General features: G+C 41.8%; 2 protein-coding genes across 5 annotated transcripts in view; both read right to left on the reverse strand.

Annotated features, from left to right (window-relative positions):
• Positions 1 to 7,213: 7,213 nt before the first annotated feature.
• LOC109626892 (E3 ubiquitin-protein ligase RNF38-like) lies at positions 7,214 to 18,446 on the reverse strand. 2 transcript variants are annotated; one of them, XM_020083124.2, is made up of 13 exons: positions 18,151 to 18,446; positions 16,880 to 17,459; positions 13,786 to 13,838; positions 13,453 to 13,634; positions 12,487 to 12,922; positions 11,612 to 11,752; positions 11,300 to 11,488; positions 10,478 to 10,639; positions 10,285 to 10,388; positions 9,661 to 9,742; positions 9,201 to 9,322; positions 8,831 to 8,930; positions 7,214 to 8,310 (listed from the first exon to the last, which is right to left on the reverse strand). In XM_020083124.2, exons 2-13 carry the CDS (start codon positions 17,166 to 17,168, stop codon positions 8,248 to 8,250), a joined length of 1,923 nt encoding a protein of 640 aa, XP_019938683.1. In that variant the 5' UTR covers positions 17,169 to 17,459; positions 18,151 to 18,446; the 3' UTR covers positions 7,214 to 8,247. The 2 variants fall into 2 exon arrangements, with proteins under 2 accessions (XP_019938683.1, XP_019938663.1); XM_020083104.2 differs by having other exon boundaries at positions 16,880 to 18,446.
• A 235-nt stretch (positions 18,447 to 18,681) lies between these two features.
• The window catches only part of LOC109626904 (zinc finger CCHC domain-containing protein 7-like), a 5,406-nt gene continuing 1,705 nt past the window's right edge, over positions 18,682 to 22,382 (reverse strand). For 2 of the 3 annotated variants that reach the window (XM_020083144.2, XM_020083136.2), the window contains 5 exons: positions 21,505 to 21,675; positions 21,213 to 21,248; positions 20,870 to 20,974; positions 20,498 to 20,615; positions 18,682 to 19,537 (listed from right to left, as the gene is read on the reverse strand). In XM_020083144.2, coding sequence (XP_019938703.1) covers positions 19,083 to 19,537; positions 20,498 to 20,615; positions 20,870 to 20,974; positions 21,213 to 21,248; positions 21,505 to 21,675 — 885 coding nt within the window. In that variant the 3' untranslated portion in view covers positions 18,682 to 19,082. The remainder of the gene's footprint in view (positions 19,538 to 20,497; positions 20,616 to 20,869; positions 20,975 to 21,212; positions 21,249 to 21,504; positions 21,676 to 22,382) is intronic. The other variant, XM_020083153.2, reaches the window with a different exon arrangement.

The following is a 22,382-nucleotide window of genomic DNA, read 5'->3' on the forward strand; positions in this document are numbered from 1 at the left end:
ACAACAAATCAAGCACAAGTCAGTGAACACAGAGCAACGAGACAACACAAAGATACTTGACTTGTTATTTCACCATGTGTGCAGGTTGACCTCAGCACACCTGACTTAGGGTGCTGTGGGGCCTGCAGCCAGCACCTTGTCCCGAAATGACACATCTGCAAACACACACACACAAACAGGCATGCACAATCACGTGTACACTCAGACGGATGCACCACAGGCAGGATGCATTCATAAACAGACAAAAAGCAGAAATTCTGTGTTTTCTTTTCCAGATGGCAATGCTAGACTACTCAGTCTCACTGGCACAAGGGTGTTGTGGTAAAGGGATGTGAGTGATTTATTAAAAAGTACATATGTGTATATATCCTATATAAACTTATTCATTATATTCATTAATCTAAGATGCATTTTCATTCTTTCAACATGCATCAGTAATCATCAAGTAGTTCTCCAAACATTTATCTTCATGTCCACATGGTTTACAAGCTTTTATTTGTCATCCGTGCTTTGTGTATGTGTCTATGTAGCACGTACAGTATTTCTTTATATCGGCTTGTGTCTGGAAGGAAGAGGCTGCAGCTCTGACTCGGATCCTCTGGGTAATGTGAGTGTTGATACACATATTTTGCTCATTTTATTCATAAAGCCACAAATTGTACTCAGCACTGATCTGATAATTTACAGTGGGGGTCCTGGTAGCCTTGGGTGGTAAAGCTCTTATATTGTAAATTGTGCCCAGTTTGAATGTGGCTGAGGAATGTTGTTACATGTTGTCTCCACTGGCTACAAATTTCCTGTCATCCATGACTTATAGCTACTATCAGTAAAGAGAAGAAAGAGTTTTTATGTTTTAGATACCATGTAGACAGTTCTTACTTATTGATGCATTTGTTAAGGTTTTGAATATGTTGGATCTGTTGCTTCTTTTTCTGTTGCCTCTCATAACACACATCTTAAAACCCTTTGTCTTTCTCCCTCTGTTCCACCAAAACAACCAAGACATCATAAATCTCTAAGAAGACACAAACTGTATCATCATCCCTGTCAGACTTTATCTCATGTGACTCATATTGGCCAATTTGCCACTTTGACCAGTTTGCAACCCTGCTTATCACAGAGACCAGTACCTTTCCATTTTCATTGTCTCAGAACTATCACCTTAATACAGCAATAGATTATATTTCTATGACCTGGTCTGACACATTGGTATGAGCAGGGATAACAAAAAAATCATGAGGCCAGCTGGCTTCAGAAGCACCATTCAGCATCTGAGATACAATCAAATCAGTGGAGAAAAATGATGTGGCACCATAAACATGAGGGCTTTAAAATGATATCCATACTAAAAGTTTATTTTATGTGTTTTTGAGTGCATCTGTGTGTCCATTTGTTGAAGGTGTGCAGCTGCATGCATTCATAGAGTCGTGTGTGTATATTCTTACAGAAAACACTTTTCCAGAGTTAGAGAAACTTATCTGCACAACAGAATATTTTGGTTTTTATTGGGTGATTTGATGTTAAATGGATGCTTTTACATCACAAGATGTGTGTAAACTTCCACAGCAACATGACAGCAGCTATTTTTTCATCAGCTATTCTTTATTTTTTTCAGAGGGTTTGTCTTTAGTTTAACATCCATCCATTAGATACAATACTTATCCTTCGAGGGTCACAGAAAGGCTGGAGCCAATCCCAGACCCGTCAGCAGTCAACCACAGAGCAAACAAAAGAGACAAATACTGTGTCTCAAGGTGTATACTTCCATCCTCACACTTTCTGTTTTGAGTGCAGTTTAGATGGTCAGAACTTCTGTGCTGTCTAATATTAGTATACAGTATTTGTTTCACTACAGAAGGCAATTCATCACACTGATGGTGTTTACTTTGACTTCATGAACTTTGCTCCTCTCTACATGGCTCACACCAGCTCCCTGGAGAAGGAATTATCCAGCAGACTGGGAAGACCACCGGAGGGTCCTGCTGTCCATGGTCACTGTGTGTGTGGCTGTGTATGTGTTCCTGTACTTATTCTTTGTGAGGACCATTTTAAGCTTAGACCCTACAGAGTGAGGACATTTTGACCGGCCTTAACTTTTCAAAGAGCTGTTTGAGGGTTAAGACTTGGTTTTAGGGTTAGAATTAGGTTTAGGTTAGGGTAAGGGTTAGGCATTTAGATGGATGGTTAAGGTTAAGGCAAGGGGCTAGGGAATGTATTATGTTAATGACTGTCCTCACTAAGACAGAAGTACAAAAATGTGTGTATGTGATGTAGTGCCACACTGGCTCAGTGGGAACAGGAACATCAGGAGAAGGGTTTCAATCAGACACATTTACTTGGCAATCAGACACATTTACACCCACTGCGTACACATACACACACACAAACTTATTCTGTCTTCTCCCTTTTCTCTCGCCCATAATTATGTCTGTCTCTCTCTCTCTCTCTCCCACACACACATCTCCTAAGTAACAGTGATGGCCTTTGACAGCTCAGAACATGATGACATGGCCGACAGCCACCCAGTGTGTGGATGGGGAAATCCCTACGAAATAAATATTAAACAGATTTCACTCAGGGAGCTGCTGACGCATTCTCATTTAACCCTCACACTGCGAGCAGTGAGTGAAAGATGTAACAAAGAAGAAAAGGTAAGAAAAGAAGACAGCGTGTGTGTGTGTGTGTGTGTGTGTGAATATAACTGAAGCAGGCAGAGCACAGTGCCCACATTTTCTTTTTATATAAAAACAGGATGGAAAATCCATGTACCTGTCAGCACAGGTCTATCTACACGGCACACACACACACACACACACACACACACACACACACACACATATTGTTACATTTACACATTAAAAATCTAGGCTGGCAGGAGGAGCGGAGCAGAGGCCACAGAGGTGTAACAGCTTCTCCTCTCTTCATGTCCTCATTAGAGTAGGGACTGATTGAATATGATGAAAGAAAAGAAGATTTGCTTCTTTGATCGGGGGGGGGGGGGGGGGGGGGGTTATTGCACAAAAAAGACCCTGATGATCAATCTGTTTTATTGAATCATTTTGTAAATCAGTCATTGACAGTCAGTGTATTTTCATCAGAGCAGTTTTTCCAAAGGTTTTCCTTGGAGATTTAACAGAAGCTTGGCTCAGCAAAACGCTGACAAGTAACCTTTCACTTTTCAGCTGTATACACACTTGTGAGGACATTGCATTGACTTATATTCAGCGTTTTTCTTACATTTACGCTTTTCCTGATCCTTTATTTTAGTCTTACCATCACTGATATTTAAAGGGCCACTCCAATCAAAAATGTGTTATACTTATTGTTATTGTTAGTCTGTGAGGAGTTTGACACACAAAGGCTGTTTTCATATTCATCTGCTGCAGTGGGAAAGTTTTTCTGTGGAAACCGTTTGGGTTTATGACATCAGAACTAATTTGGAAACCTGTTTTCATCTAAAATTCAACACATACAAGTGTAATGTGGAAACATGGAGGCTCCAGTGCACATTAGCTTTTCCATGAAATTGGAAATTGGATTTTTCAGTGAACATGAAGTGGATGTCATTTTAAGAATTGTATCTAAATTCACTTTTGAAAGAAGAGTTTTTATAATGTATGTCTTAAAACCGTGTCTGGAGCATAGACTGTAAATAAAGGTGCATGACACATCTCCACTTCCACTTCCCTTAATGCACTCCACTTAACATGGAGAAGATGCATTTAAAGGGGTAGTTCACCGAAAAATGAAAATTCTCATTATCTATACACCACTGTATTGGATTATGCTGCAAGAAAGTTTAGCCCTGTGACTCCAGAAGTGTTTGTGGATTCAAACACTTCACCTACCCCCCCATCGGCATCGTGGTGAGTCGATACTGAGAGAATTTTTATTGTTTTATACGACTTATATTGAAAGACAAAAAGAATGATTCACAAACAGACCTTTAATAAATATGTTGTTTGACACTGACAAGAACAACATAGAAATTCTAGCAGTTCCTCTTCATGTACATTTTCTCCTTCCCCTCCTGATGACCCTAAACAGACTTGAATAAAGTTCCTCTTCCTCACAGCCGCTGTCGGACGACCTCCCTGAAACATGTCACCAGCTCCCAAGCACAGCCTGAAGTCAGGACAGCCCTTCATGCATGACTGATTGAGCACACTGCAAACCAACCAAAGAGGAGAATGTTCAAACCAGACTTTTCACCAGTGGGACCCCTCGTGGGCAGCAACTGCGTCAATGTAAGCAAAAGTTTTAGACTTAGACTTTAGACTGAGTTTAATTCAAAATGTGAACGTGGACACGGTGTTGTTAAGATTCCTTATTAAACTTTGTAGTTGTATATAACCGCAATAATTGTGTTAAATTGATTTAAATCCAATGGTATTTTACTTTCACGAAAAACACTGCAACTTGTCTTTCGCTGTTCATCCCACTGTGAGTATTTTCACTTTTAGAACAAAATAAATTTTACAACTTCAAGACAGACTGATCTGCCAGAAAGGACTGGCCCATTTCCAGCCTGGAACAACCTTGGTTAGGACACGGGAGGAAGCAAGACAAGACAAATAATGTTTATTCCTTGAGCTGGGTAACTGGTAAGACAGTTTTAGGCAGTAAACCCCATCATTTCCACTTCAGCGCTCCACAGCGGAAGCAGGTTAAAGGAGTGGGTGGTGTTCTCTGCACAGGCAAAGAAGGAGAAGAGGAGAGAGGGTGGATTGGTGGAAGAACAGAAAAGATTAGAGGAGAGGAAGGACAGAGTAACAACAGAGAATTGAAAGAGAGAATCAATTAAAAAAAACAGAGGACAGTGCATGAAGAGGACAAGAAGACGAAGAGTCACTGACAGAAAGAATGGAAGCAGTGGAGGAGAAGGAAAGACAAGAAGAAAATGGGGGTTAAGAGATTCAGATAAGTTGGACAGAGTGAAAGACAGGGACAGGAGGACAGTGAGTCATCAGGCCAGGGCCAAAAGGCTTCTCATTTAATTAAACATGAACTCAGAACGTACATCAATGTTTCTCAAAGAAAATAAACTATCTCACTCTCTTTTATAAAGGAAGTGAAAAAAACTATTCCTGCATCCACCCCCTGATCCTCCTGAAAATGTAATGGTTCTTTTCCTGGCCCATATTCTGCATCCTTCCACCAAGTGTCATGGTAATCTCTGCCTAGTTTTTGCAGTAACCTGCCTACTAACAAACAGACACACAAACCATGCAAGTAAAATGAGTGGCAATCACACCAAAGCTACACCTATATATCAGGATTAAAGAAGACCAGACCAAAGTTCGGCTCAGATGTAGCAAGTCATAGACATGAGTTTGGCCCCATGGACTGCTCAGAAATGGAAACACACATAAAAGGGGGGTGTTTCCATTAATCAGTGGCGATATGCAAGATAAAAAATGTCCCTTGGAGACTGTGCCTTCTGTCACATTCCTCAAATGTGCTTTGTACATTTCCTCCACTGAAAAACAATGACATTTGTGTTCCCTGTGCCTGAAGCAGCTCCGCACATGTAGCTTGTAAAAATCTGTGGGTGCTGTAGATCCTGGAGGTGTCATCTGTTTTGTGGAGTCCAGCTGTGGATTCTGCACTAATGTTGTTGTTGTATATTCACAAGACAACAAGCGTGTGCTGCCAAGGAAACACAAGGAAATGTGTGTACGTCGACGGTGGGGAAAACAGACGCGTGTTGAGAGGTTGTCGACCTGGTTGTCTGCCTTCACACCAACTGTGTGCAGACATTTCGACGTTAATTTAGGAAAATCCTATTACATTAGCATTTCATAAGGAAACACTGGTTAAGCCCTTCACTATGGTTTTTAATTCATAAGATGCTTGGTTCCATGTTTGTTTCAGATTCATATCAGATTCATCCCTGCTTACCCTCATCATTAGCTCCTGGTTCGTTTGTCTTGTAGTTTTATTTTGAATGATTCCGCTGTATTATTTGAGACTACTGCAGAATCAAGTCTTTTTATGATTAATCCAGTGACGTCTTCTACGGCTTATTATGACAACAGTAATTATTTTGAAGCTTATTGTTGTGACTCTTTGTTTTTTTGAACTTATTTCTGCATGTGTAACATCTAACTCCTCTAACTCCAGCCCAGTACTTCAGATGGGAACCCCAAGAGATGCTTACTATCTTGTGATGGAGAAAAAAAAACATTGTCCATTTATACAAAGCCCAGACTGAATGAAGAACACAGGATTACAATTTTACATCAAGAATCTAAAAATCAGTGTACAAAATTGTACTATTGTCTAATAAGTCTGTGCTGTTATGATTTGTATTTAACTAGCTGTGTTGAAATCGTGTTCCATACATATTAGCTACAGGTAAACCAGTGACTGTGACAGAGGAACCAAAACCTTTAACAACTCCGGCTCATAGAGAGTCTAAAAGAGCAGTGTCACCGCCTAGTGGCAGTCTGAAGCTAATACACCTGTACACAGTGTAAATGGCTAAATTTACATGGACACCAATAATCTGACTATTGATCTTATTCTGAAGACATTTCTTAGATTATGATGTATACATCAGTTTCTCATGGAACATATTACATAAATATTCCTGTTAGCATGTTACAGAGCAGACACAGATTAAGATTCAGGCAACATTGCATCCTCTAATTCATGCGTTCGACGTTCCCCCTCAAATGTTAAAACCCTAGCGTTAAATAGATTTATGCACAATGCTACCATTGAACCGTTTGAGTAGCTTTTTTTATTTTTATTTAGAAGCTTCAACACCTCATTGTTTTGCCCTCTAATCACATTCAAATCCAGGGCATGTGTCATCAAGCCGTTGCCAACTGTCATACATGGTGATGTCCCAGAATGCAATGAAAACTTCAATAGGACGTTAAAATGTGACTGGACTTATACATGTCTACACAATGCGCCTAGGGTCAGAGTACGTCACCTGAATTTGAATGTTGCTTATCAGGTTAAGGTCATCAGAAAGTTTTTTTTTTTTTTTTTATTAAATGGCTGTGTCTTATTGATTCTATTGTCTTGTTAAGGTTAATATATGAATGTCAGTGTCTATGTAAACCTGTCTAGTGTCACATTTTAATAACAGCACCACTAAAACAAAGGGATGACAAAAACAACACCTGATTTATTTCACTAGCTCTTAATTCTGAATAAAAATAATACTTTAAAATATATACAAAATGCTAAGTTTAAAAAGTTAATATCAAGCCTTTTATTTGGTATACAGATATTCATAGATTTATACAGTATATATATATATATATGTATATATGTAACACATGTGCCACTGCAAAGTCACAGACAAACTTATTTTTGCAATTAAACGAAAAGGAAAAGAAAAATATATAATATACTGTGCTTAATTTCAAAAAGTACTGTGAAGCACTTATAATGGAAAATAAAACCAGAAAGATGAGGTAACCGCCAGGCATGAAACAATCACCTATAATTGTATTTATTAATAATAATAATAATAATAACTCTGCTGAAACAAAACAGATCAAATAGGCAAATTAGAAGTATAGTGGCAGCATGGACCCTTAGTGTCAAACTAGAGAAAAGGATTAAAGTCTATAACATACATACAAACAGAGTATCCATACAGACACACAGTGCATCAACATACAAACAGGAAGTCAAGTCAGTCACTCTCAGATGTTTTTCTTGTCTGATACACAACAGAAACTCAGGCATGCTCCAGGACAGCTAAAAAAATCTGACACACACACACACACTCACACACACACACACACTCACACACACACACACTCTAGGACCGACCTAACAACACTTGCACAGTTGTGCTACATGTGAACACACACACACACCACTGGAGGATGGTGGGTCATTCACTGAGAAATGTGAGGACCGGCGTGTATGTACATGTACAAGAAAAACAAATCGCAGGAAAAAAGACTGACTGGAAAAGAGCAGAGAAAGAGAGAAAAATCTCAGGGAGCGTGAAACTTAAACAAAATACATGGAAGAACAACAAAGGAAGAGAGGGTGCTGTACAAAAAGGCAAAGAACTGGTGGGTGTGTGTGTGTGTGTGTGTGTGTGTGTGTGTGTGTGTGTGTGTGTGTGTGTGTGTGTGTGTGTGTGTGTGTGTGTGTGTGTGTGTGTGTGTGTGTGTGTGTGTGTGTACGAGCACGCAGGTGTTTCTTTATATGAGCAGGCAGTACTGAATGTGTCGGACAGACAGTGGAGGAGTGTCTGGCTCCCTCAAGTGGTCACTCTGAGTCTCTTTGGACTTCTGAGGCGTCGGCCCGACAAATGGGACACGTCCTGTTGGCCTGAGGACAGACAGAGGGAAAAAAAGTAAGGTTTTAGAAGCAGGTCATAATATAAATCACAGGGTATTTCAGATGTTTTTGATTTATTTGTTGCTGAATTGAAATCCACATAACCCAATTCAAACTGACACTTGGGAAAATGCGTCACCCATCTAAAAATCACAAGACTATGTCATGATTAACACAGTAAGATGTGTCTTTTAACCCTTTTTCCTGGGGTTTAGTGTGGTTTTTAAATTTCACAGACTCTTCTGAGCTGAATTTAGGAACATTTACACACAAGCCTGATGTTTGTTTCGGTTATCTGACAGATCTCTGGAAAAGTGACTCTCCCTTTCTGACATTTTATTAATGCAGACTTGTACAGAGAGTGTTTGTGTCTTTGAACAAAAAGGAAATTTACTTATTGGGACTCCTCACGCAGCACTGCCTGGTCGCTTACTAAAAAACAGACTTATCCATTTACTTGAACTATGTGGCAAACAGTGCGTGATAGGCCGTGGGAGGTATAGACACTTACCCTGAGCCACTTGTCGACACATTTCCCATGGAACTCGTGGCTGCAAGGCAGGACTCGCAGCAGCTGACGGGACTCGAAATCACTCATACACACCACACACCTGCAGCACAATAGATATCATGATGCCCAACACAATAACTCCAGGTGACACAATTCACATGTGGTGAATTCTTTTTTTCAAGAGACCATGTCTCTTGGACACTGAAAACCTTATGTGAAAATAAGTTCACAATCTATTGAGAGAGAACGTGCGCCAAGAATTTGGCTCATTATGTTCACCTCTTCTCTGTCTCAGCGAACAGAAAATGTAATTAACAATAATTCAGCCTCTCAGCAGCTGATGACCTTGTGGCTGTAAAAAGGCACTCACAGTGTTTGCTCAGACTGATGGTTGTTTGGATTGAACCGATACGAGGGAAGCTGTTCAATATCTCCCTTGGTCAGTCCTCTGAGTTTGGCCTCTCCCAGACGCTCAGCAAGGTTCAGGAGAGCCTGAGGGAAAAATCATCAGCAAATAGAATGGTACTTAGTAGATCCTTTGCCTCCGACAAGGCAGAACAATCCTACACAGGATTGTCTGGCTGTTGTAATAGAAATTTAAAGGAAAAAGGGAAGTGGTTTGATAATCTAAATAATTCATTTGTCATAAAACATACTCCTGGAAAGTGGAAAATGCCAGAAAGATTTACAGAAATGTTCCCTATGTTGCATTTTAAGACAGAGAAAAAAATAATAAACACGGGTCAAAACATAACCTCCATGGCAGGTAACAACACAAGAATCAGAGTCTGCATCCAGCAGAGAAGAGAATCGGACATATGAAGACCAACCTCATAGTTTTCCACCTCTCCATCGTCGACATCCAGCTCCAGGCTGATCGCAGGACCTGTGGGCTGGACTGGCAGCATTGAACTGCAGGAGGAGATGTGAAGCTAAAATGTGTTGCAGTAGCTTCACTCAAAGCTACAGAAAGAAGCTCTGATAGCCTTTGCACCCAAGATGAATTGTTAATTGCCACCCCCAAAAATTATATTTTACCATCTTATATAAAATATTTATTCTCACTTTATATTTTTTCGGTGTATTCATTATTCAACATGATCTGAAACTGCCTGAGAAAGGCTCAGGTTCTTTTTATGCAACCATTACTTTGTTAAATCATTTGAGTGTCTTCTGTTTTCACAATTTAACTAATAAGTAAGAGCCACACAAAGATTTATTTTCTTTGAAAAGACTATAATTACATATTGTCCATGTAAAACTATTGCTATTGAAAGTCTCAGCAAAAGAAAGTGATCCGACCATATTTTGAAACCAGACTTTTTGTTCTGTTATATTGTTCTTCAGGTATAAGTCATCAAATCAGATCATTATCTGTTTACTTGAATAATAGAAATGAAAAACTTCTTCATCATAACTCTCATTATAGTAAATGTATGAACTGTTCTACTTACAGGAAGTAAGGCAGGAGGCTGGGGTGGTAAGGCGAAGGTGGCAGTGGCTGTTGCGAACGGTACCGTCGCCCCGGGAGACGCCGAGGAATGAAGTTTGGATAGGACTGAGGGGTGAAAAAAAAATACATGTCAGATCATTTGTTTTAAAAAATATATATATAATGCATTTCATCAACTCCTTCTTATTCCTCACCACTCCGAAGAACTCCTGTGGTAAGGGGTCATGGGAGAGGAAGTGGAGCTGTGTGGAGTGTGGGGTGAGGGCTGGGTGTGTGGCAGGCGGATAGTGGAGCCCCGCACCCAAAGACAGATGCTCTCCAAGCAGCTCAACGTCATTCTCTATCCTCTGTAATGGCTGCGGAAGAGAACAGGAAAACGTAATTTCATGATATTCCATCAACTGAAGAATTTCAACCGCAGTAAAACAAGCATGAACTTCAGGGAGCACACAGGTTTTTAAATCAGGATCTGTTTGAGTTAGAGAGTTTGGTGCATATTATTTGAACATGGGTGCATATGATTGAGTTATTAGCAGATAATCAATAGTTTCCATGCCATCTTTAGCTAATAGCAATAGATGTGTCTTGTTTTCATCTTTGGTTTTAACTCAATTTAATATAAATGATGCCGCAATCATGGCCTATTTTACTACAAGTCTTCATACGCTACAAAACCGTACAATATCCCCAAGTGTGTGCTACTGCTAAAGGAGAAAGTTGCTTACTGTATAAAATATGCATCACCCATTTTACTTTACCATAGTGGAGCACATTTACTGCGGCATTTTATACAGTTAAATGTTCCACTTAAAGCAAGTGGAACATTTAAAGCTCCTGAAAGATGCTGACTGCCACACATGAATACAGGGTTTTGTTAGTATCAAAAAAGGAAGGAAAAGTTTTCTAAGGCACATAGAAAGTTAAATACCAGCGTCTCATGAGTCTTTAAAAATCTTTGTCATGATTTTCTATGGCTGAAAGAAAAATCACTTCAACACATACATATTCTGACTCACCGATCGTGCCTGTTGTGTCGGATAGGGTCCAAACTGTCCAGGCTGTGGCAAGTGAGGTGGGTGGTGGGAAAGGTGTGTTGGGGGATGAGGGAGGTGAGGAGGGGGTAGCAGGAAGGTCGGGTCACTGGACAGCAGTGATGGGAAGGGATAGGGCATTGGTAAGTGCTGCACAGAACAGGTCTGAAGGACCTGACGGAGAGAGGGAAAAAGACATCATGAAGGAGGTAACAATGAAAATATCAAATAAAGAAAACCCAGTCAGATATGCAGCACAACTACAGCACATGTAAACAGCTGAATTGAATCTCTTACGGGAGGAGGGACGCTGCAGACGGGGTAGTGCTGTCCACTGAAAACCACTGAGCACGCTGGGATCTGCTGAGGGGCAGAGCGAGGAGGCAGCCCGGGCGGCGCTCCCGCAGGAGACAGAGGATACGACACAGGAGCTGAACCCTGAATATTGACATTGAGGGAGAAAGATTCCAAACATTGCATGCAAACTTAGCATATCTAAGCATTAGAATTAAAGCCTCATTCAATTCATGAAAGGATTTGGTTCATGATGTCTGTCTGCATCTTTCACTTTTAGAAAGAAATAACAAAATTAAGTTGCAAATTCATTGGATTCTAAGCTGAACAATTAGATGTGGGACAAGTAATGAAGTTAAAATAGTATGTTGCATAATGTCCTGTGGCTCAAGTGACACGAATGTGTGGATATTAATTTTGGTATGAACTTGGTTAAATAAAAAAAGCTATTTGTTACATACAGGATAACGTGCTAAAGAAAAGAAGATATTTCTTTGTAGTTGGAGTTCTGAAAAGTTCAATGACACAAACAACACCTCTAACCAAGCTAAATTATTCATTGAATTATTCTCCACACAAGCCTGAAGTGATAATAGACAAACAAATAAACAATGTTTTGTTAAATGGAAATACAGTAGTTGACATCTTCTACATCTTGCTAGAAATAGGTTAACATTCTCATGAGTAGTAGTGTCATTTTCCCTTCTCTAAAGTGTTTTGGGAGTGTGTCTCATTCTGGTTCAGCAAGAGGAGACAAGAATGCACAAGAAAAGATGAACTTTGAGAATCAAACTATGTCATAAACACAAAGTCATATTTTCTCATTTTCAAGGGTTTTCTTGTATAATGTCAGTCCTCACTCATCTGTATGTGCTTACCTGCTCATGGAGGTCCAGCACCACACTGCTCTGATGCTGGGATGGGTGAGGGTGTGGGTGCTGTGGGTGGGCTGCAGGGTGCAGCAGCCTCGGAGAAAGGTTTGGTGACTGGTGGAGGGGTCTCGGGGAGGGGTTTTGGGGATGGTAACCTGAACGCTCCTCTGGCCCAGGCCCGGGTCCTCGAGGCGGTTGCTGGCTGTAAGGTGGGTAGCCCTGAGGTGGAGCCAGATGACGGTAGTTTTCATCCTGGTGGCCTGGCGACGGGCCGTGGTGGGAGTGCAGGTGATGGTGGTGATGATGGTGGGCGTTGGGGTGGTGGTGGTGATGATGGTGGTTGTTGTTGTTACTGTTGTAGTGGTGGTGGTTGTTGTTGTGGGCGTGGTGATGGTGGCGGGTTAGACGGTCTCTCCGGCCACGCTGACGTCTCATTGGAGGGCTGAAGGGGAAGTAAGATGAGGTTGTCATTTCTCTCAGCGTAAATACTGGAGCTGCCACACACTGCAAAATGCTAAGTTTGAGTATAACTCTCTGACCCACTTAACCAACACTGAGTAGGACTAAGGAGAAAGAAATTTGTTGCCTTTAGACTGGGCTGTAAAAATTGTTCCATATAGCAAATTCATAAAAATAAATGAAATTAAGAGATATTAAAATCTGTCTAATAAAGTATGATAATTTATGTGTGAATAGGAATTAGGGCCAGCGATTATGGCCAGAATAATATTTGAATATATGAATATTTCGGGGGGCTCGAGACTCCTCAGTTTGGGGAACTCTGGTCTTGCATTTACTTTTTGTCCCATTTCCTCAAATCCTCCAGTCATTTTAAGATATACAACTGGGAACTTTTAATTTGCAATGATAGTTTATCATTATTTTTTGACATTTTATAACCAGCAATCACCAGATTACTAATTAAAACAATGTAATATGTTTTTTTATTATTACAAATGTACACAAACTTACCTGCGCCGGTTGCGAACAGGTGTGTGGCATCTCTCTGGCATGTAGTGGGGGTGTGGTCTGCGACTGGGAGGCAGCTCCCATGGGCGAATGGGTGAGGAGGGAGTGGAGGGAGGTGCAGAGCTCAGATCTAACATGGACTGCTGGGAAAGACGCTGCCTTTTGGGGCTTGGGCTGTCTTCCATCTGCACTCAGAGGTGAGGGAGGAGGGGGGCAGAAGATAAAGAGGACATACAGAAGAGAAGAATGAATGAGAGGAAAAACAATGACATACAAATTCTATTCAAACCAGTAGCAAAGGAGGGGCAACGGACACTGGTCATGTTTCCTACTTACTTTGTCCCGGTCCTCACTGTACACATTATCTGGATGAAAATGAAGCACTCCTCCTGCAGGCCACAGAGGAAATAAAATCACAATCAGATACGAGTGCTGAAAAAAACATCACAAGAGACCTGGACTTAAGGTTTCTAAACCAACACGCAAGCAGCTGGTTGTCTTTGGTTTTTTGTTCATTCCATCTAACAACGCACTGGATGCCAAGAAGTCATTATCTTGTTACAGCCTGGCTGATTTGCTTGAACAGTTGTACAGACCTAACACCACCATATCCAACCGTAACAACAGAAATGTCTTGGTCCCCTGTTGTCAGTGAGGGCCTTACATTCCCTGCTTTAAACAGGCAGACACAGAAGGAAGCCATCTCTGGAAGATAGAACCCTGGACTCATCTTCTCTGGCTCTCATAGGCAAATGATCACTTTTGTTGTACTATGCAGAGGTTCATGGATTGATTTTGTCCATTGAAAGAAAGTTAATCTGCATCAGTGTAACTGCATTAGTGCTTTATCAAACAAAAACACTGACAGATATCAGGTTTCCGCTTGTCAGATGTTCTTTTAGTTTTGGACGGTTAATAAAACAAAAAATAAACTTTTTTTCATGCCTGTTTTTTTCCTCATGGTAGAGGAATTAGTTATACCAATCTCTCCAAAGATCAAGAGGCCATCACAAAAAGACTCCTTAATATGAATGAGATTTTTAAAAAACATTAAAACACTGACTAAAGCTCTGAGGCCACACACAGTTTCAGAACAGCTCTCCCAGCTGTTTATCTGAGAGTCCACATGTGCAGTCTAGATGCAGCATGTGCACACAGACATTTCAGCAGCTTAAGAAGGATGTCCTTGAATGCAGCTGACAAGACTTTCCCCTAAGCAGTACCCCCAAAAACGTTTAATCACCAAAAGGAGAAAAAAAAAAAGTATCCTCCCCTCATCTCGTTCTGTTTCCCCCATAATTTCTCCCTCATCCAAACAGCCCCTTCATCCTTCTCAGAGAGAAAAAAAACAAATCTGGAATCAAGCCCCCCACCCTTTTCTTGTCTTTGCGACACCACTCCAGAGCAATGTGAAGTCTGCCGATAGTGACAGCTCAAAGACGCCCTGCTAGTGGCTGCAGGGAACAGAGGGACGGTTGGTTGACTGACAAGCCAACAGGAGGGCCAACACACTGGCTTACATCTTTATTCATCTGCTATCCCTTTTTCTTTAAACCTCATAGGGTTCTGGGACTCGGCCGCCGATGTGTTTTGCGCAGAACTAGGTCTGTTAATGCTGATTCACCCCGGGGCCACAAGAGAGGGGATGGTGAGCCAGACTGGACGGGTTTTGCTGGTGAGCACATGACCTTGCTTCCTCCGAGCACGGCTGCTGGGGAAGACTGACACCATTTCTTTCAGGACTGACACCCACTCAGGCAGGATAGAAAACTTTTGAGTATCAGCAGTCACCAAGTAGCATTTTTCTTCTGTTCTTTTTCTTATATACAGAGACGTGAACTATTATTTATAAGAAGCAGGCCAGAAATAAGGAGCAACCTATTTTACACACATATTCTGTAGAGATTCAGTGACAGTATTAATGAAGGTCTCTGAAACTGGTTGCTATTAAATTGCAATGCTTGCACATTGTGGGAAGCAACAGTCATTTCTTGAAAGGGGAGTGGAAGGAGAAAAAATTAGACAGGGACACACATTTTCCAAACATCCTCCAAACCCATCATCAAAGTTCCTGCATACGGTGATACCAGGGGGCATAATACTGTGACATGTACGACAACAAAGCAGCATGGGTAAAGAGGAAATCAGCAATGCACACCATACAAGCAGAACACGTCACACGTAGACCCCAGCCACTGACAAAGAGGCATGTGCAGCTGCTAAGAGGAAGACAGAGCCACACACAGCAGGGACATTCACACAAACTTCTCTGTAGTCTTTCAATTTGAGAAGCATGTGTTTCTGTGTGTGTGTCCCCTCTGTCTGGGTTATTTTTGGTGTTTGGCAACAGTGTTACTATTACAGAGGCCCGTTAAAAGCCCACTTTAATTCATTCACACCACTTTTTAGCCTTTGAGGGGATCCAATCTGGTGAAACAGAAGGTTTCTCCAGACACTTTCCAATAGTCAGCAATGGAAACCTGCTGTCAACATGGTGTCAATGAGATCAATGAAAGGAAGCTGAATTGAAGTAGTACTATTTAATTAGCTGCTATATCAGCTTCAGTTAGTTCTCTGTACGTTTTGGGGAGTTTTTTTTCTTTTTCACAGGAAAGCCATTGAGTCACTGTTTTAGTGATACTGTGCAAAATAAATAAATCTAACTTAAAGAGAAGAAACCAGCTACTCTGCTGTTAATCACCCTGTTTCCTTATGTTTGTTTTTAAAATACATCAGTCTTTGCTCAGCACTTAACCACTGATTCCAGACCAGTTCGACTTAAATGTAAGTTGAATAGCATTGAGATTTATGGTGAACTACTTTGACGAATATGCCAGCATGGAAAATCACTATCTAGACAGAGCTTTCATTTCAAACTACTTCAACGATTGTGTCAAGGCTCCAAACTGCTCTTTTAATCAGACTCTTCTCATATATAGATCTAATAGAGACTAGGGAGGACTATGTTGCATGGTTAAATCACTAGGAAAATGCATATATCACTGGTCTCCACATGAGTAACATAATATGACCCTCAGGCCTTCAGCCACACCATTGCTGGACCATGCAAGGGGAATATGTTGCAGTGCATAACTCCAACTGAGGGTCAGGATCATTTGCAATGCAACTATAAATCCAGGTAGTGACATGCAGGACAGGAAGTTCAGGAACCGTGTGTGCTCTGTTTACTTAGGTAAATGCTACTCAAACCTCTAAAGCTGAGCCCCTGTTAGATCTACTGACATGGCATATAGCTGGCCTTTCAAACAACACCTGGCAGTGAAAGCACCAAACCTTTTAGTTAAATGTCTCAAAGCCTGTTAAGCTGCCAGTGGTCTGCATGCATCCCTCAGGGGGTGTATCCTGTGCGAGTGTGTGTAATGATGCATCTAGCCCAGGCTGCAGGCCCTGTTTACTGAAGCCAGCTTACCGGCCCCGGGGTGTCTGTGAGCTCCGAGCGAGGAGTGGCGCTGCGCCCCCGCGGACATGTAGCTCCCCTGGGTGTGCTGCTGCTGGCCCTCCGAGTAGCTACGACCACCGTGGTGGTGGGGCGCCCAGCCAGGATTGTTCTGCGGCGGGTAGCTCACCGCTCCTCCGCTGGCGTTCATCAAGCTCCCGCTGCCGACAGCGTTACCGCCGCCGTTGCCTCCAACGCTGCCGTTCATGCCGAAATGATAGAAGCCAGACCGAGACCGCGACCGAGTCCTCGGGGGGTCCATGGTTGGAGAGGAGGAGGATGATGATGAGGGCGGTGGTGGTGGATGGACGTGATGAAGGTGGGCTGGAGAAACGGACAGGAGCCTCCCGCCTCTGCGCGTCTGTCGATCCTCCGAGTTACCGCTGATGATCACCGGTCACTTCCAGGGTTCTCTCACACATTTAAAGCTGCGGTTCAAATCTACCGAGAGAGACACCTGGGAGCAGCGGGCTCAGGGAAGCACAAACCTCGTATGTCACACAAGCAGCATCTGCTCCATCCAGTCTCTCCCCGGGCTGTCTGTGCGGGTCAACTGAACGAGAAACGCGTATTTACTTGACGACTTGTGAACGTGCGTACGTATAAAAATATAGTCATGAAATCAGAAACAAGCTACAATCATGATTCAGTGTTGTTATCGGTAGTTTTCGTCGTTAGCGGAGCAACAACTGAGCAAGTGTCAGGTTCTCTATTGTCTGTCCACAGAGGAGCAGTGTCAGGCTTCCACACTGTAGAATAAAGTGTTTTTAAAGGCAATGGTTGAAAGCAATGTGGTCCTCAACAAATTAGATCACTACCGACGAGTCCACGAACCAGCAGCTGCAGGTGAAGGAAATATATTCGCCAGCAAAAGGTCGGCAAGTTTAATACTTCATCCCCCAACACAGGCAAGATGGCTAGCTGTCGAGCGTTAGCAAACTAAAAGAAACCCGCCGCCCTGGTAGCTGGCCGTGGAGCAAAGTTATTAGCATAGGTTCGTGGATAAATTACGGCTAAACTGCGACGAGTATCCCGCTGAACGAGGTGAAGTGACAGCCCTTCACGTCGGCAAACTATACCTGCTCGTTCGCTGGCATTATGTCGATTTTCCAGCTAGCCCGAGGCTAAAAGGAAGCGGGGTCTGGAGGGGAAAACAAGTCCAACAGTGCCGACATTACGAGCTAGCTAACGTCGCACCGTGTTTAACGTGGGGCTCGTCGTTAACGGAGCTAATAGCGGATTACCTCGGGCAGCGGTGGGGGACGCAGATAGCTACGTTATCCGTCAAACGCGGAGGACAATGTTTGTCCCATTTAAATCCCCTCTCGCTTTCGCTGTTTTCTCTGGTCAGCGGGGAGCGTAGTGGAGATCGATCAATGGGAGGTTCACATCCCTGCCGAGTCGCAACTAATCGATCGCAGAGAGACGTGTCGCTGGGTTCCGCCGGGTTCCACGCGAATCCGCCTCCGTGTTTACCGGTAAATCGCTCCAACCCAGAGCGAGGACACGTTTGAGGTCGCACAACATCTGCCGAAGTGATATTTGTTTAACGGTCGGTGGTAAATGTCGATTTTAAGTGGCAGCTTGTGATCAGAGTTGATTGCCTTGGTCTGGTAAACCCCGGGCAGCTGCTCAGCTCATTAATAATTCAGCAGCTTCGCAGCAGAGGGACTATACTCTCACGTCTGAAGTCTTCTACGATGCACTACACAACACCCCCGCCCCCCTCTCGTGTGTTTTAACGTAAAACAACCACTTTTCAACACAGATGACACTTTTTTTTTTTTGCCTGGAAATGCATGTTTATTGTCGTGTCTACAATAAAAAAATATTGTAAGCTTTGCAATCCAAGGACAATCAAAGGTTTGTGCCTCTGACCCAATGTCATGTGCTTTATTGTACAACAGAGCCAAAAAACACCTTGTAAAAGCTTATCACAAAATACAAAACAGACCATTTGAAATTGTGGCCCTGCCAGTATAATATTTAGCCATTCTTACAGAACAAGGTGAAAGTACAAAGGTACATTCAAACCAGGTGCACTGAGGATGACAATGGTTTAACTGTATCGCTATTCTACAGTGTTTTTTGCTGAAAATAAATAAAAAATAATTAAAAGACAATAAGGTACTATTCACCTTTTGGTTATCCAGTTCCAGTCATTTAAAAAATATATTTATCTTTTTCTGTGACGTACTCTTTGCTTTGGGGAAAGCAGGTTTTCACTTCCTATGTCAACATCACCATGAGGATATAAATCCCCACGTTTCATCCCTCCTCTCTTCCTCCACCTCTCGGCCTCTCTGCTCTTCCTGCTCCTTCTGCCAGCTGCCTCATCCTTCTTTTTCATCTGTGGTGGCGGTCTGGACTGCCGGTGACAATGAAAGTTGGACTTGAAGGGGTCTGCTTCATCATCAAAATTACGACGAGACCTACCCAGTAGACCTTCTTCTCTTCTGGCTTGAGCCTCTCTCCTTAGTTTCTTCACGTCCTGTCTCTCTCTGCGCCGCTCTGGCCACGTCTTCCTCCTGCCAGCTCGGACACATGTCTCCTGCTTTGCCCTGCTCCTCCAAAGGACTGGCTGATTCTCCACCCCAGGCGGCCCTGTTGGTTCAGACGGGTGCTGCTGGTCTGAAGGATGCATGGATCCAGCGACAAAAAAAAAAAAAAAAAAGATTTCCTCAATAATCAGTGTGAGCATTTATAAAGACTGGTGTTTACAGCTGCACTAATAAATATTTTCATATCGACAATGGGTCAAACGCAATGTGAAAGAGGCTGCTCACTTACTAACTCATAAAAATGTATCAATCAACTTCCCTCAGCTCGACTTCTCAACCAATTAAATATTTGATTTAAATTCATTGAGTGGCTAAAAACATGACTGCAAAATAATGCTTATGTTCTGTGTTTACATCAGCTGGATATAAACAGCCATATAAGGTGATAATATGTCAATGCTGTGTTTACAGCTTGAGTTGCTGTGCCCAAGTGGCAAAATATAGTGATGACAATATCACTGTTTTCAATGGTATCTTAAAGTAAGGAAACCCCTAAAAATGTTGTTCTATTGTCCTCCAAAGTTTAAACTTCTCTCCCTGCTCCAGTTCATCCAGGAGGCTGTGACATCACTGCTGGTTACAGATTGAACAAAGCAGCAGTGAACCAGGCTCGAATCCTTCAACCACAGAGGGCAGCAACACAACACTTTAAACCTGGTGTTCTTAGACAGGTACAAGTGATTATATCTTCAGAATCAGAATCAGAAATACTTTATTAATCCCCGTAGGGAAATTCAAATGTCACAGAGCTCATGAGAAAGATGTGAAAGGCCAAGTAAATAAGCTAACAGAGGCTGCGCAGCCCCGTAAGCACAATTTTATGTGGTCAATCTTTAATAGTTTTTCTTGTTACTTTGTTTTTTTGCCAACTCTATTAATTGCTAAAATATAAAAAATATGTCATCATAAATCTGGGAAAGATGAAGATGTGGGTTTTGTCTTTCCAATCAGAGCAAATATAATCTGAAGCCTCTCCCATTCAAAATGATCAATAAAGAGCAGATAAAAAATAAAATAATGTTTTTGTCACCTTTGTTTTTTCCATGCATCCTGGTAGGATGCTGGAGGATGTCTTCCATGGTGTCATAGTGGCAAACATAAGGCAGTGAAGGAAATCTCCCACTGACCATCCTGCTTTTAGTGCACTCCTGATATGGACAAAAGAAAGATATAAACACCAAGGTGGGGATTAAGAGAAATGGTAAAAGATGGACACAGAATTGTGCCGTGTGACAAAAAGGAACATTTAAGGAAAACAGAGAGAGATTTGGACACAAATATTAAGAAGGGATAACAGATGAGACTGTAGAGAAGTAGACACAAAAGAAAATAATTACAGAGCCCCAAAAGGCAAGGAAAGTCAATAAAAGCAAGGTAAGGGTTCCTTTCATTCACCACTTACATAGCCAAGATGTCCCCTCTTAGAGCAGTTGTAACAATGACCAAAACATCTCTTATATTTGTGCCTGTCGACTGTTAATGGTCTGAGAGGAACCTGCGACCGAATCTGGAATAATTGTCAAAGTAAAGAACACGTTTAAACATTAGAAAGGGACAATTATCACCATGTAAAACACAGGATCTTCAGTTAGCCTGTTTGAATGACTTAATTTCCATAACTCTGAGCAAAAACACTAATAACTCAAACTAGCAGAGTTTCTACAATAATCCAAAAAAAACACAATGTTCAGAAGAATTTATGAAAAAGAGTGTGTGAGGGAAAAAAAGTAAAAACTTCAACTCACTGTCAAGTGGTATTGTCGCCATGTATCAGGGCAAGACTGTGGAAAACCAAGGAAAAAGGAGAAAATTAGTCTCTTGGTCAGGAATACAGAAAACCGAGCAGTGTGTAACTGCACTGAGGATGAGGGGCTGTTCGTCGAGATCAAACAGTGCATCATCCCACACATGCCTGGGGCTAAAAACAAAAAAATCGGTCACACATAACTGACAAATGCTTTAAAAGTTTCCCTCAACAGAGCAACACATACACACTCTTAGGGGCCAAAAGACCCTGGGGCCAACGTACAAACTCACATCAGAGAGGTGCCCTGTCATCCCACAACGCTGGCAGAACTGCTTCCATACTGGGGGCCTTTCACAATGCCTGAGGCCATGTGAAGGCAGCCCACAAATGGGGCAGGGTCGGCTGGGACAGTCCCTCTGGATGTGGCCCTGGATCCCACAAAGGACACATGTGGGACATTTCTGCAGAAGAAAAAAGTGATACAAGGGTTTTAAGATGGGTGTTATGATCTTCAGTCATCCTCTACAGGTGACCATGGGATTTCAACAGTGTTGATGTCTCCACACAGTTTACAGCAGCCTGACTGTGTCGCACTGTCAAGGTTCTCTAACAACATCGCACAACTGGCATTATGCACAGCTATATACAGTTCCCATATAATAATACACATGTCTACTACACACATATCTGTAAATACATTGCAGTGATATCTCAATCCTAATTATTAAAAATCAGAAAGATGATTATCAGTTAAAATCTAGAGAACTTGTGGAGTTAGATTTAGAAAAAATAAAAAAATAACACATCAGAGCAATGTTTTATTACAACATGAAGCCAGAAGTCTCAGCAACTGAAAGGTATATACAGGGCTAGTGCAGGTGTCAAGAGGTTACATTTAAGAACGCACAGAATTAAATTTATGACCTGTAATGTATGACAGATATGAATAAATGTCATACAATATATCTGCCTATTTCAGCATCTCTATTTTTGAGAAAGAGCTACAACACATGGAAACATAACAAACTGCATGCTGCTAAAACATTTCTTTTTGAGGCCTAAAATTCACATTATTCAATTTCGGACTTTTTAAGATCCTGTGGAAATCCTTTATATACCAACTGTATCATATAATGGACATTTTTAGCAATATGTACATACTGACAGT

This window comes from Paralichthys olivaceus, chromosome 9, assembly GCF_024713975.1.
Source record: "Paralichthys olivaceus isolate ysfri-2021 chromosome 9, ASM2471397v2, whole genome shotgun sequence".
Classification (NCBI taxonomy): Eukaryota; Metazoa; Chordata; class Actinopteri; order Pleuronectiformes; family Paralichthyidae; genus Paralichthys; species Paralichthys olivaceus.

Excerpts from the sequence above, each read along its gene's own strand:
- LOC109626892 (XM_020083124.2), bottom strand. The coding sequence starts at position 17,168 with ATGGACCCCCCGAGGACTCGGTCGCGGTCTCGGTCTGGCTTCTATCAT. Across the intron at positions 13,635-13,785 it reads ACAGTGAGGACCGGGACAAA|ATGGAAGACAGCCCAAGCCC; the intron begins GTAAGTAGGAAA and ends CTCTGAGTGCAG. Across the intron at positions 10,389-10,477 it reads CACAGGAGTTCTTCGGAGTG|TCCTATCCAAACTTCATTCC; the intron begins GTGAGGAATAAG and ends TTCACCCCTCAG.